Genomic DNA, 15,017 nt, shown 5'->3' on the forward strand with positions numbered 1-15,017 from the left:
TGTAAAGAAAAGTGGGCTGTTCACTTTTCCTTGAAGAATTTATACCTCTGCTGCTTGCCTTGCCCCATCGACAGTGTGCTCAGAGCCGTCATCAGAGGAGCCCCAGTGAACGTGGAACTGATTCAGTCTGTAATTTCCAGTCAGTGGGCCGCCTTTCAGCACTAAAGGACAAATGAGATTTTATAATTAGTCTGGAAGGACGACCAAGCAATACTCTGAGACATCAATGATGAATTACACCTTTTCCCCCAACCCTCTCCTTCGTAAATAAATTAGATTTGCTCTACTCTGCTGTGCAAACTTCATGCAATTTACAAAAACATCTACTTTAAATTAAATTTGGTGACTAAAGGGACACCCTTTAACCAGTTAGACCCTCGGTAAGATACAGTAGATATGAGAGCTCAGTTTTGAAAGAGAAAAACACTCAAAAAGCGTCACAAAGCGACAGATGGACCCTTTTTTTTTGTCCAAATCATCCAAATTGCTATTTTCAAAATACATTTTAAGATGTTTTTCTATGCAGTTCATCTGCAGTGCATCCAAATCACAAGGGGGTGTGTTGGGGCATTTTGGAGGTGGGATTTGGGCGTTCCTAAAACTTGGACGTTTTCCTGCCATAATGGAACAAAGCAGGGCTAAAAGTTAGATGTTGTGGTCTAGACATGTTTCAATCACAACTAAGTCACAAAAAGGTGCCCTAAATGACCAGATAACCATTGGATGGATTAAGGCATAACCCTCCTTTACGCCCTCAGTGGACATTGACTCCCTACCACCCCTCCAAAGATGTGAAAGAAACAGTATATACCAGCCTCTATGACAGCAGCAGATGTTATGACCAGTCCTATTAGAGCAGCAAGCAGGTCTCTGGAGTAGCCTAGTGATCAGTGCAGTGGACTGTAGAGATGGGGACCCAGGCCCATATCCCACTCTGTTACACTTGTGGTCGAAAGTGTGAGCCCAACAAAACCCACCAAAAACCTTCTGTACCTACATGTAGGTGACACCTGCAGCCATAAGGTCTATTGTAGTGGTGTACAGTTGGGTACAGTAGGTTTTTGGTGGGTTTTGGAGATGTGTACCTGGGACCCTTTATGTGATGTCCATTGCAGTTCCCCCTAGGGTGCCCCACCTCTCTGCTGGGATGTCTGTGTTGCCAGTCTACTAAGAATGCTGGCCTCCCATACATCCCAATGGCTTGTTTTTATGAGTTTTTCCCGTGGATGTTTTTTTTTTCAAAATTGGGGACACTTGCAATTAAGGGGGGGAGGGGTTTGACCACTATGGGACCCTCTGGTTAAAGAGACTTAGGAGATGCTGCACAATGGGGGTTATAGATGTGTGTGTGTGTGGGGGGGGGGGGTGCCTAAGAGGGACTTCTGGCTTGAGGGGAGGCACTCTGGTCACTGCTTTGGCTTATGTGTGTTGGCCTCTTTAAAATGAGGCCTGGGAGTAGTAGTGTGCTGGAGCTGGCTCGGAGCATGCATGAGAAGTCCTGGCATGCTGCTCAGAGCCGGAAACAAGCAGTAGGGAGAGGCGGCAGTCTATTTATTTGGCTGGCAGGGTTCAGCATCTCTGCCAGAAAACTAAAAGGGAGTTCAGGAGGGGGCTTGAGTTCAAATTTTGGGAGCTGTTTTTGAAGTAGCCATGGGGGACCTCCCAAAATTCTTACAAATTTAACAAACGGTTCTCATGAGCTGGTGTGAGCCGGCTCCAGCATACCACTGCTCCCAGGCCTTTTTAAAGAGGCCAACACCGGTCTTAGAGCACCAGCCTTGACATCAGGAGGTGGCAGGTTCAAATCCCACTGCTGCTCCTCGTGATCTTGGGCAAGTCAATTAACCCTCCATTGCCTCAGATACAAACTTAGATTGTGAGCCCTCCTGAGACATTGAATTACCCAATATATCTGAATGTAACTCACCTTGAGCTACTACTGAAAAAGGTGGTATGAGCAAAATCCAAACACACATAAGCCAAAGCAGTGACCAGAGTGCCTCCCCCAAGCTGAAAGTCCCTCTTAGGCTCCCCCCCCCAATCCATAACTCCCATTGTGCAGCATCTCCCAAACCTCCCTAACCAGAAGATCCCATAGTGGCCAATCCCCCTCCCCCTTAATTGCAAGTGTCCCCTTCCCCAACCCAAACCCTTCTCTATTGTATTAATCTCTCTCCCAGGATCCCACCCTATTCTTCCAATGGCTCCCCTGGGCCTATCTTTGATGAAATCCCTGGTGTCTAGCGGTATGCTGAATGAATTCCTGTCTTGTGGCCCCATGGTAATTTTACCAGGTCAGAGTCAGAGAGTACCAGCTTGAATCCTGAGAATCGTACTTGGGGGAAAGCTTTTGAGGAGTCATCATTTCAAAAATTATTGGGGGTGTTAAACCCAATGGAAATTAACTCTTCCTTCTCACAGTGAAGGAATTTTTTCAATATTGTGGGTGCTCAAGCAGGTAAGTAAGAGTAAAGTCAGGGATGAAGAAGTATCCAAGGGTCTGCTATATGAATGCTAAATCTCTTGATGAGATTTGCAGTCTTTGGATCTGATTATTAACCTGCAAACAAATTTGCAGGTTACAGTGCGTCTTTGTGGCATTTAGTTAAGAAATGCCAAAGAACTCCTAGTCCATCTGCATTCCTTAGCTACATTTTGGTCAAAATTCCTTACATGTTGCCAGAATTGGGTACTTTGTGTGTTTCAAGTCATGGCTGAGAAATTTTAAAAAGGCACCATTCACGTATTTGCTGGCCTCAGTTCAGAGTTTTCCCCTTCATGGATCCTCAAAATAGCTTTAAACTGCTCATGGTGTTGCATAGTTGGGTAAGCAAAGATCAGAAAACCAATCAAGAAGACTTCATTTTTAATCTCAGAATTTCCGTCAACCTGTTTTATTGCTTTGCTAGCCAGGCAGCTGATTGATTTAGCCATTCTGATGATATAACTGATGAGTGCAATCAGCTGCTCAGAAAGCTACTAAAACCTGACATCTTGTTAAGTTAAAGTAAAGGCACTTTGAAAGCTGTTCTTTTAATGCACTTGTTTTAAAACAGCACTGTCTTATTGGGAAGAGGCATGTTCTCCGTAGTAACTGGGGACAGGGCAGAACCTCAGCTTGGAGTCCAGTGACTAGACATTTAACTGGAAACACCTGCACTCTCAAGCTAGTTGCTAAAATGATTCTGTCATTTTCCCATGGATTCTATATGGTCACCCAGATTTGGGCACAGATCCTAGATTATTATTATTAACATTTGTATAGCGCTACCAGATGCACGCAGTGCTGAACACCTGACATAGAGAGACAGTCCCTGCTCAATAGAGCTTACAATCTAAAAATAATACAGACAGACAAGACAATTAAGGGCGAGGGAAGTACAGGGTGAGAAGGAATAAAGGGATGCAATTGAGTAGTAGCTAGGAGCCAAAGGCAGTGGTGAAAAGGTGGGTTTTCAGCATAGATTTGAAAACAGGTAGAGATGGAGCTAGACGTACAGGCTCAGGAAGTCTATTCCAGGCATAAGGTGCCGCGAGGGAAAAGGGACAGAGCCTGGAGTTAGCGGTGGAGGAGAAGGGGGACGACAAGAGAGATTTGTCCAATGAGCGGAGATCACGGGGAGGAATGTAGGGAGAGATGAGAGAGGAGAGGTAATGGGGGGCTGCAGAATGGATGCATTTAAAGGTCAGTAAGAGAAGTTTGAATTGTATGCGGAAGCGGACAGGGAGCAAGTGAAGTGACTTGAGGAGTGGACTAGTGTGGGTATAACGATTTTGGCGGAAAATAAGTCACGCTGCAGAATTTTGGACAGACTGGAGAGGAGAGAGATGGCTGAGAGGAAGACCAGTGAGAAGTAAATTGTAATTTCTTACCAGATCGGTTGTCCTTGTCATCATAATGCACTTGAAAATAATGCCCAGTGTTAGAAATGGTCTTAGCTGTTGTTGGATCATAGCTGATACTCAGGGGCTTCAGAGAGGAGTCATACTTGGCTTCCTTGGTTTTAATATCAATAGGGGACTGATGGTTTCCATTAGCAAGGGGAAACTGTTTACTCCATAGGTCAGGTCCTAGAGAGAAATTTACACAATTAACCTTTTAAAATCACCTCACGTTGCATCCTTCAGGGTTTGAAGAGATCACTAGCACAACAATGATTTAATAGCCATAGGACTTCAGAAAAAGGGCTGAAATAGATGGAAATCATGGGACTGACTTTCAGTACTAGCTTGCATTTAGAATCTGTTCCACAATTTCCATACTTTCAGCTGTATTTAGTTTTGGGGTAGAGAATTACGTGCATACATTACATGTTTTTAAGGCTATGGGGCAGGGGCGTAGCCAGACATAGCCCACCTCCCCCAGCCACTGCCCCTCCCCCGCCACTTCTGAGCCCCCCCGCCACCGCCACTTCCTACCGCCGCTGCCGCTTCTGACTTCCCCGCCACCGCCGCTGCTGCAAGGCACCTTTGCTGGTGGGTGTCTCCAATCCCTGCCAGCTGAAGCGTTTACCTGTCCCGCGCTGGTCTTGCACTCGCTTCCTTTCCTGTTTTCAGCGCACCACGCACAGCATGCTCATTTCATTAAAAGGAGAGCATGCATGACGCGACTGGAAACAGGAGAGAAGGCAAGTGCGAGACCAGCATGGGACTACTAAATGCTTCAGCTGGTGGGGGTTGGGGTCGGAGACCCCCGCCAGCCAAACCGGGGGCCCCAGAGCCAATTTGGGGGGGCCCAGGCCTCTGTGGCCCCCCCATAGCTATGCCACTGCTATGGGGTATGTTTACTAAGGTGTGTTAATGTTTCTAATGCACCTTTAAATTTAAGGCACATTAAACGCTAATGCACCTATACATTTCTATGGGCACATTAGCATTTAATGCGCGTAACCATTTACACGTATTAAAAATGCTAATGCGCCCATAGCGCACCTTAGTAAACATAGGCGTATGTATGTTTTTTTCTTAGAGAAAAGTATCCCCATGTATTGTGCAAATGTCAGCAGATACTTTGCCCCCAGGGTAGTTTTCAAAGTCAAAGTAGGCATATACTTTCACCTCAAAAACTGATGTAACTTGTATGTGAAAAAATGACCTGTGGAGCAATGTGACCAAGTTGAGTATTTCCCCAAGAGAATAATAAATGCCCAACAATTCCTGTGATATAGTTAATGATGGATCATAGTGGGGGAGTGGCCTAATGGTTAGTGCAGCAGACTTTTAATCCCTGTATCCTGGGTTCAATTCCCACAGTAGCTCCCTGTGACCCTGGGCAAGTCACTTAACCCTCCATTGCCTCAGGTACAAAAATATCCAAGATTGTGAACCATCTAGGGACAGAGATAACACCTGCTTATAATTGGAATATAAGCCCCATCAAACCTGAACTCTGTTTGGGATAATGCAGGATTCAAATGTCATAAAAAATAAAAGAGACATTTGAGAGCCTTTTATGTGGATAAAGAACAAATTACATGCACAAACTGACTGGTTGATAATTGGTCTCTCTTGATGTGGCTGATGTGCTCATTATTTCGTAACACATATATTTTAACTCCTAGGTTCCATATATGGTGCCTAAAGTTTCATGCACAAATTTGGCAGTGCGGCAGCTTGTGCACGCAACTTTAATTGGTTAACAAGCCAATTGGTGCTGATAATTGGCCACTAACAAGCAATTATTAGCACTAATTGACAATAATTAGAATTTACACACGCAGCTCTCTAGGTGTATTCTGTAAAGTGGTGCTTGTAAATTCTAATGCATGGATCTCAAAAGGGGGTGTGGCTATGGAAGGGGTATGGGCAGGTCACAGATGTTGCTAAAAATTACATACACTGTTATAGAATATGCCCAATCCATGCCGAAGTTAGGCGTGGGCTTTTATATCAGGTTTTAGTTGGCGTAAACGATTGCGCCTAAATTTTAGTTGGAGGAATGGGTGCTATCAATATTTTATAAACAACGCCTAACTTTAGACAAGGTTTATAGTATAGCATTATACATGTCTTTTTTTGACATTGATTTTTTGGCATCATATACAGAATTCACCCCTTAGTGTCAAGTAGAGGAGGGTTTAGAGCAGGGAGCAAAATGCACCTGGACTGCACTCAGGGCCATCCCAACCATTTCTTGGTCTGGTTGTGAGCCCTTGAGCTCAGGCCGAGGCCTAGAATAGGAGTTAGGCCAAGGCCGGGGTGGACTGAGCAGGCGCTATACACTACCCCAGCTACCAAGTCCTGCACACACACGCAGCAATGAACTTGCCCTCCAGAAAAGGGAAGATAGGGCATTTGGGCAGGTCTCACGGCTGATCGGGAACCCATTTACTCAGAATTCAAGCATGCGGGCCTCACGGCCTAACCGGAACCGACTCATACGTAGGGAGGGGAGAAAGAGGAAAAATGAGGCGGTCTCTACGAGAAATAGAGCACCGGCACACACAGAAACACATCAAGCAGTACCCCACGGCACACAAAGGAAATGAGGGACTGTGAAATAAAGATACTGTAAGCAGAGACCCTCAGCGGACAGGAGAGGGAAAAGTCAGCAAAACGGAGTGCGGTACCTAACACACACCCCAGCACAGAAAGTAACAGTGCTCAGCAATACAGAGGATAATTACAGTAAAGAAAGGACTGACGGACACAAGGGGAAACTGCACCAAGCAGACAACTGCCAGAAGCAGTGAAACTCTGCAGACAAAGGGTTAAACCAAGCTTAAACACACAGCTGCCAGAGGCAGGGACACTGTAAACAAGGGGTAATTGGAGTACAGGGAAAGAGCAAACAAACAACCCCAACAGGGATAAACAAAGGGTCCTGAGCTGCTACAAGGGCAGGACACACAAATCAGAATACAAACACAGCAAAAAAGGGTAACTCCAAGGAAGGGGAACCAAAACAAACAAACTGGAATGGAACGAGGTAGGAACTCACCATACAGCACCACAGCCAAACAGAGGATCCCAGGTGCAGTGAGAGAGGTAATTAGACACACACAGAGGAACAGAAACTGCAGGCAAGGTAAGGAGTAATCAAACCCCACTAAAGCACAGAGCAAATAGCTCAGACAGAGCGCAGGTAAGGCTTCAGCAGAACAGGAATAACGCCAAAGCAGGGGTTGTAGGGAAAGGTAAGCTTAAGTAGATCAGAGTGACATGAGCTCAGCCCCTGATGAACCAATCAGGAGCAATTCCAAGCATTCCCCTTTCTGACTAGCAGAATTCTAACAGAATCATAACACCATTAAGCAGAAATAGATAGTTGCCTAGGGCAGTGGTTCTCAATACAGTCCTTGAGGCACTGTCAACCAGTCAGGGTTTCAGGATATCCACAATGAACATGTATGAAATAGATTTGTATACAAAGGAGGCAGTGCATGCAAATCTATCTCATGCATTTTCATTGTGGAATTCTTGAAAACCTGAGTGGCTGGGTGTGTCCTGAGGACTAAGCTGAGAACCACCAGTTCGGGACCTGCATTTTTGAGGGGCACCAAAGACCAGCTGCAGCCAAAGCAAAATAATAGATCCTGACATCCACACAAAATAAAAGAAACAACAGAGGGCACTTTTATCAATAGAAAGGGGTGGTGTTGGGATGATAATGATCATGAGGGGGCAGGGGAGGATCCTGAAAGGTAAAGGCGGGGGGCACAAGGTTGAAGGCTTGGCTAATACCCTGATTGCATTTCCAGATATATGTATAAATACGTAAGTAGATAAGTATTGCCACACTGGGACAGACCAAAGGTCCATCAAGCCCAGCAACCTGTTTCCAACAGTGGCCAATCCAGGTCACAAATACCTGGCAAGATTCCAAAAAAGCTCAACACATTTTATGCTGCTTATTCTAGAAATAAGCAGTGGATTTTCCACAAGTCCATTTTAATAATGGTCTATGGACTTCTTCTTTAGGAAGCAGGCCAAACCTTTTTTTAAACCCGCTAAGCTAACTGCCTTTACCACATTCTCTGGCAAGAAATTCCAGAGTTTAATTTTTCTCCAATTCATTTAAAATGTACTACTTTGTAGCTTTATTGCATGCCCCCTAGTCCTAGTATTTTTGGAAAGAGTAAACAAATGATTCACATCTACACGTTTCACTCCACTCATTATTTTATTGACCTCTATCATATCTCCCCTCAGCTGTCTTTTCTCCAAGCTGAAGAGCCCTAGCCGCTTCAGCCTTTCCTCATAGGGAAGTCGTTCCATCCCCTTTATCATTTTCGTTGCCCTTCTCTGTACCTTTTCTAATTTCACTATATCTTTTTTTGAGATGTGGCGACCAGAATTGAACACAATATTCAAGGTGGTGTGTTGTTTTCCAATTAAAAATACTCACACAATTTTCCAATCAAAAACGCATGTAGGGGTCCCCTCAGAAATCACAGTCTCTGGACTTGAGGCTGAGATAAAAGAGTGAGATGTAGAAAGTTGGAGTGTACTTGTGGAGGTGGGTGGTGAATTTTGAGTGGTGTACATGAATTAGCAGCTGAAGGATTTGAGTGGAAATGAGCTAGTGTGAGGAGCTTGGTATGTGGGGTTTCAGTCAGAGTTTTGAATGGGGCACAGTAATGGTTGGGGATGAAGTACAGTTGGGAATCTGAATAGGAAGTGGATTAGTAGGTGACAAGGTCAGGGGTTTGAGTAGTGGATGGGTAAGTGGGTGAAGTGGGTGAGCTAGTGAATGAAAGCTTGAATGGGGGAGATTAGTGGATGAGAGAGATTGAGTGGATGGGTTAATGAGTGAGGAGCTTAGTGGGTAGGAGCTGGAGTGGAAGGTGTGTTTAGTGGATGGGGGAGTTCTTTAGATGGGTGGGCCTCAGGTCTGGGGCTCTAAATCTGATTAATTTCTGACTGGATGACTACAAAGTTAGCTTGAGAGAGAGAGAGCAGTAGATGTGGTGTACTTAGATTTTACCAAAGCTGTTGACACAGTTCTGCATACACGACTTATAAATAAACTGAGTACCCTTGGTATGTACTCTAAAGTAACTGACTGGGTTAGGAACTGGTTGAGTGGAAAGCGTCAGAGGGTACTGGTAAATGGAGATCACGCTAGGAAAAGGATGTTACTAGTGGTGTGTTGCAAGGTTCGGTTCTTTTTTAACATTTTTGTAAGCGATTTTGTTGAAGGGCTTCTGGAAAAGTTTGCCTTTTTGTGGATAATACCAAAATCTATAATAGGGTAAATACCCTTGATGGTGTGGGTAACATGAAGAAGGACCTAGGGAAGCATGAAGAATGGTCCACAATCTGGCAGCTAAGATTTTTAATGCTAAAATATGCAGGGTCATGCATTTAGGCTGCAAAAACCTGAGGGAGCAGTACAGTTTAGGGAGTGAAGTACTTTTGTGGACGAAGTGGGACTTAGATGTGATTGTTTGTGATGATTTAAAGGTGGCCAAACAGGTAGAAAAGGGGATAGCAAAAGTTAGAAGGATACTTGGGTGCATAGTGAGAGGAATGGCCAGCAGGAAAAAGGAAGTGATAATGCTTCTGTATAAGTCTCTGGTGAGACCTCATTTAGAATATTGTATACAATTCTGGAGAAAGCACCTTCAAAAAGATATAAACAGGATGGAGTCTGTCCAGAAGGCAGCTACTAAAATGGTCAGTGGTCTTTGTCATAAAGTGTATGGGGACAGACATAAAGATCTCAATACGTATACTTTGGAAGAAAGGCAGGAGTGAGGAGATATAATAGAGACATTTAAATACCTATCCAGCTCATTTTCGAAAGAGATCGCTGGCCATCTTCTGACACAAATCGGAAGATGGCCGGCGACCTCCTGAAACCAGCCAAATCCATATAATCGAAAGCCGATTTTGGCCGGCTTCAACTGCTTTCCGTCACCGAGCAGGCGAAATTTCAAGGGGGCGTGTCAGTAGGGTAGTGAAGGCGGGACGGGGGGGGGGGGGGCGTACTCACGAGATGGCCGGCTTCGCCCGATAATGGGGAAAAAAAAGCTAGGCTTGACGAGCATTTCGCCAGCTTTACTTCTTGGTCCCTTTTTTTTCACAACCAAACTTCAAAAAGGAGCCCAACTGACCAAATGACCACCAGTCTTGTAATCCAGAGGTGGCAGGTTCAAATCCCACTGGTACTACTGAAAAAGCTGTCCCTGGTGAGCCCTTGGAAGCCGGCCATCTGTAAACTGGACAATCTCAACATTTGACCTAAATGTTGAGATTTAGCCGGCCCCAACCGTATTATCAAAAGATGGCTGGCCATCTTTTTCGATAATACGGTTGGCACTGTCCCTTTGTGGAGCTGGCCCCGAAGATGGCTGGCTATATAGATGGCCGGCGCCGTTCGATTATGCCCCTCTATGCGGCATAAATGCACAGGTGGCAAGTCTCTTTCAATTGAAAAGAAGCTCTAGAATGAGGGGGCATAGGATGAAGGTGAAAGGGGATAGACTCAGAAGTAATCTGAGGAAATATTTCTTCATGGAAAGAGTGATGAATTCATGGAACGGCCTCTTGGTAGAAGTAGTGGAGATGAAAACAACATTGGAATTCAAGAGAGATTGGGACAAATACATAGAGAGAGTAGATGGCATGGATGGGAAGACTGGATAGGCCATATGCCTCCTGATATTCAGCCAGCTTTCTTTTTTTTTAATTGAAGACCCCTCAAACCCCTGACACATACCCCTCTCCCTCTTGACCCTCCCCCAGCCCATGCCCACAATTCACTTCCCCTCCCCAAACGCCCCCTGCCTCCAACCCCTAACATGCAACACCTCAGTAGTTCAGGTAGACCCCCGGGTCTACCTTGATCCCTGGTAGTCCAGTGGTGGCTATTGGGGGCAAAAGTGGAGCCCCTTCACTCCTGCCCTTTGTGACACCTTTGCAAAATGGCTTCTGCGACCTCTCTCAGCAGCTTGCGGTACATAATATAGTATTGCGAGCTGCCACAAGAGGTTATGGCAGCCATTTTGGGAAGGCACCGCATGGGGCAGGAATAAGGGTCTACACTCCTGCCTCCAATAACCACCACTGGACCATCAGGGATCAAGGTAGGCCCGGGGGCCTACCTGAACTATCGAAGTGTTGGGGGTTGGGGGCGGGAGATATTTGGGGGAGGAGGAGTGATTTGTGGTGGTGGGCTGGGAGGAGGGGAGAGGGGCTTGGTGGGGGGCTTGAATGTAAAAAAAAAACCATATTCGAGTCTTGGCCTGATATTCAGCTTGGGCCCGCATAAGCTTAAGCAGTTGAAAGCTGTCCTAAATTTATCCACTTAAGCTTATGCGGACCTCGGCTGAATATTGCTGGTACTCATATAAGCCCCAGCTGGCCAGCTCCTTCTCAACATGCCCCCTGGTCCATCCCTGACTGGCCCACTTTTTTTTTTGGGGGGGGGGGGCTGGTCAGAGGCGATATTCAGCAGCACTGCCCCATTTAATGCTACAGCAGCACTGCCCTATTAGTGCTGCTGAATATCTGCGGTTGGGTGGGAACAGGAGCTTTAAGTGGGCCACAGCCTTTCCAGCCCGCTTAAATTGCTCTGAATATCGGCCCCATACTCTTTATCTACCTTCATTGTTCTCTGTTTCTATGTTAAATTCAAGAGTACTGGGTCTGGGACTCTCAATTCTGGGGTCCATGGTTTTCAAATATGGAGACCCCAGATTTCAGTTTCACAATCCAGTTCCGAGGATCATGGGCCTGAAACTCTTGTCACAGGTTCTCAGTTTTGAGGGTCTGGTTCCGGGGCACTTTGGTCTCAGGATTCTAGGTCTCAGATCCAGAACTTTGAGTTCCAGGAGCCCTGGGGCTCCAGATTCAGGGGCCCCAGTTTCTTGGGTTCAAGGCTCACAGGTCCAATGATTTTTTAGTTATGGATTCCAGGTCATGGATCCAGGACTCCCAGTCCTATGAACACAGGAATATAAGAAGTGTCATGCTGGGTCAAACCATAGGTCCATCAATCCCATTGTCCTGTTTCCAACAGTGGCCAATCTAGCCCATACTTGGACAGGATCCCCCCAAAATTATTAGGTTGGGGGAGGGGGGTTCTGGATCTAGGAGTGAGGATATATCTGAGGCTTTTGAGTGCAAGGTTGCTAGAACCAGGGCTCTTGAGTCCAAGCCTCTGGATGCAGGGCTTCTGGGTTTTAATCTTGGTATCTCAGGTCCCATATGTGAAGCTTTGGGGTTTGAAGTTCTGGATGTGGCATGTGAGTGTTCTAGGTGGTGGATCTCTCAGATCTAGAAATCCTGGGTTTGGGACTGTTTTACCTAAAGTCCATGGAGCCCAAGGGTCAAAGATCTAACAGCCATCAGGCATCTTTTTTTATTTTTATTTTTACCACACTATTTTTCCTTTAACATGTTTTCAGCGCTGGTTTTAGAATATTGGCCCCTTAGGTCTTTGATCAAAGAAAATATATAAAAGTGTGCAGGAAACTGTGATAGGCAGTAATATGCAAGAGAATAAACATAGTGCAAGAATCAAGATGGAAATGAAATGCAAAACCTGACAGAAGATTTGTAAATACTCTTATTTTGCTATGTTTTGAGCCAAAACCAATGGTGCAACTTTGTCAGAGATACAGTATTACCACTAATAGAAATGGAAGCCCCATGTTATCCTTTCTTAATTAAAATGACCTAAAATAGTATCATGACTGTAATTTGGTAAATGTAAAAGCAGTACAACGTTAACAAGTGCTTAAATGGGAATTTCTAAAGTGCTTACCTGAGGCACAGTGCCTTTGGAAGGGATACTAATAATGCCCAAAACTTTCACATTTCAACATTTGTTAATCTTTTATTCAACTCTTTTATTGGTTTGCTTTTACTTCATTTAGTTCAGATTATTTAAAGACTTTCTAATCCACCTTTTGAGGTTTCACAGCAAAGCAGTATACAATATAAAACATTATTACATATTAAATACACAGGAGGCGAGAAAGGAGACAACCTAAAAAAGTGAAAGAAGAGTCTGAACAAGACCTATGTATATATATATATATATAAAAATAAATAAAGAGAAGACAGAGAGAAATAGGGCAGGATCTAGAGCCTTGCACTTATATTTTTTGATCTGTACTGTCATATGTTTTATTGCATTGTTATGTTTTTTTGTATATTCATAAGCGGAATATCAAATAAACCTAATCTTGAACCTTAAATGCTAAATTACATAAGGACAGCTTACACTTAGCCTCCAAAGCTAAAAGCCCTGGTCTCTGCAGGCCTAAATAAAGAAAAATGTCCTTAGTCCAGTTCTGACCTTCACCAAAGAGGGCTCTGGCCTTATATCAGGTGGAAGAGAGAACATAAGAATAGCCATACTGGGGCAGACCGAAGGCCCATCTAGTCCAGTATCCTGCTTCCAGCAGTGGCCAATCCAGGTCACAAGTACCTGACAGAAACCCAAATAGTAGCAACATTCCATGCTACCAATACCAGGAACAGCAGTGGTTTCCCCATTTCTATCTCAATAGCAGACTATGGACCTTTCCTCCAGAAACTTGTCCAAACCTTTTTAAAACCCAGATATGCCAACTGCTGTTCCACATAAATAGAGCCAAAACGGCAAAAACAGTGATCTCAAGGTGGATGGCTACAGGCAAGGGAACTAAAAGCAGGTTGTCTTGCTGAGAACAAAGAGAATTAACAATGTAGAAAGACTCTCAGGAATACCAGAACAGAGATCCCTTTGAGTAACTGTAACATTTTATAGGATTTGCAATTAAAAAAACAACTAGGAACCAGTGTTACATATCCAGCAGAGGAGTCACAAGGTCTTATCTATGGGCATTGTAAAGGATCTTGACCACAATGCTCTACATTAAATGCAATCACTTCAAAGCAGAGAGTTAAAAACCTTTATAGAGAAAATTGCAGTCACTGATTCTATTTAGGACAGATGCATGAGCCAGCACTTGAACATCTTTGGATTCAAGCAAATACACAGATAAGATTCTGTGTGTAGCAGTTGACCACAGTCCCGTCTCTGACAGAGAAAGAGATTTGTTCTCACCGTTATGGGCATCATATCCCCACTCCTGGCTTGCCATCTTCCTTGTCTTGCAGTAGCTGCCTCTCTCTATGGAAAGCTACTTAGAGGCAGGGATGTGCTCCGTGTTCTGTTTTACCTCAAACCTGCTGATTTGGGCTGAACAGTTGTTTTCTTTTAAATAATAGTCTCCACTTATACTTGACAGGGGGGTAATTTACAGCTTCATAAGTTTTCAAGCTGATCTGAGCATGACATAGGATAATTTTATGTTTTTCAAAAAGATAAAATGGTGATGGATAATGTCTCACCCCACCCTTTCAAGTCATAAACATGAGTTTGTGAAAACTGACAAATTTGTTTTTCAGAGCCACCCTTTCTTATCTTGTCACAAGCCTATTTCCAAGATGTTAAAATTTGCAACCTCATAGCATGTCTTGCTTTTGATATTAACATATAACAGAATTCATGCATGCTTGGAGGAGATATAGAGGACAGTGGTAGGAACACGGATAAGAGGTGGCTGCATTACAAACAGCCCAACCATCACCAGAAGTAACTTTATATGACCTGGGACCTCTCTAAACTTGCTTCCTGTAGCTGGAGTAGAATATAGAGGTTATGGGACCCCGGGTAAATTTTTGTGGATGGGCCCCCTTTCATTTTTGTTCAGATTGCACCCCCTCCAAAAAAATAATCATGCATCCCATAAACACTTCCAAAGCACAGCCATCTTCACGTTTTTACTTTGCTATATTATATTAAGAGCAGAATTTTAGAAAGGACGTTCAACTCAAAATATGGATGTCCAAGTGTGTACATCAGATATGGACCTCCAAGTCTCATATATTTTAGAACAGGATCTGATGACATACAGCCTGCTCTAAATTACTGAATAATGGATGTCCAAGTTCTGGCTATGTTTAGCATACTGGTTTTGTTAGAATAGTGAATTCAATACAAAAAAGAAAAAAAGAAGACACAAGGGGGGGGGGGGGGGGTTGTCAATGATGACTTTTTACTGTATGCAATTAACTAT

General features: G+C 44.2%; 1 protein-coding gene across 1 annotated transcript in view; it reads right to left on the bottom strand.

Moving 5' to 3' along the window:
- Positions 1 to 14,254, bottom strand: part of LOC115478641 (carbonic anhydrase 1-like) — a 39,075-nt gene extending 24,821 nt beyond the window's left edge. The window contains exons 1-3 of the mRNA XM_030216137.1: positions 14,003 to 14,254; positions 3,874 to 4,071; positions 46 to 161 (exon numbers count right to left, since the gene is read on the bottom strand). Of these exons, the coding sequence (XP_030071997.1) occupies positions 46 to 161; positions 3,874 to 4,071; positions 14,003 to 14,039 (351 nt within the window). The 5' untranslated portion in view covers positions 14,040 to 14,254. The remainder of the gene's footprint in view (positions 1 to 45; positions 162 to 3,873; positions 4,072 to 14,002) is intronic.
- Positions 14,255 to 15,017: the final 763 nt, after the last annotated feature.

This window comes from Microcaecilia unicolor, chromosome 1, assembly GCF_901765095.1.
Source record: "Microcaecilia unicolor chromosome 1, aMicUni1.1, whole genome shotgun sequence".
Lineage (NCBI taxonomy): Eukaryota > Metazoa > Chordata > Amphibia > Gymnophiona > Siphonopidae > Microcaecilia > Microcaecilia unicolor.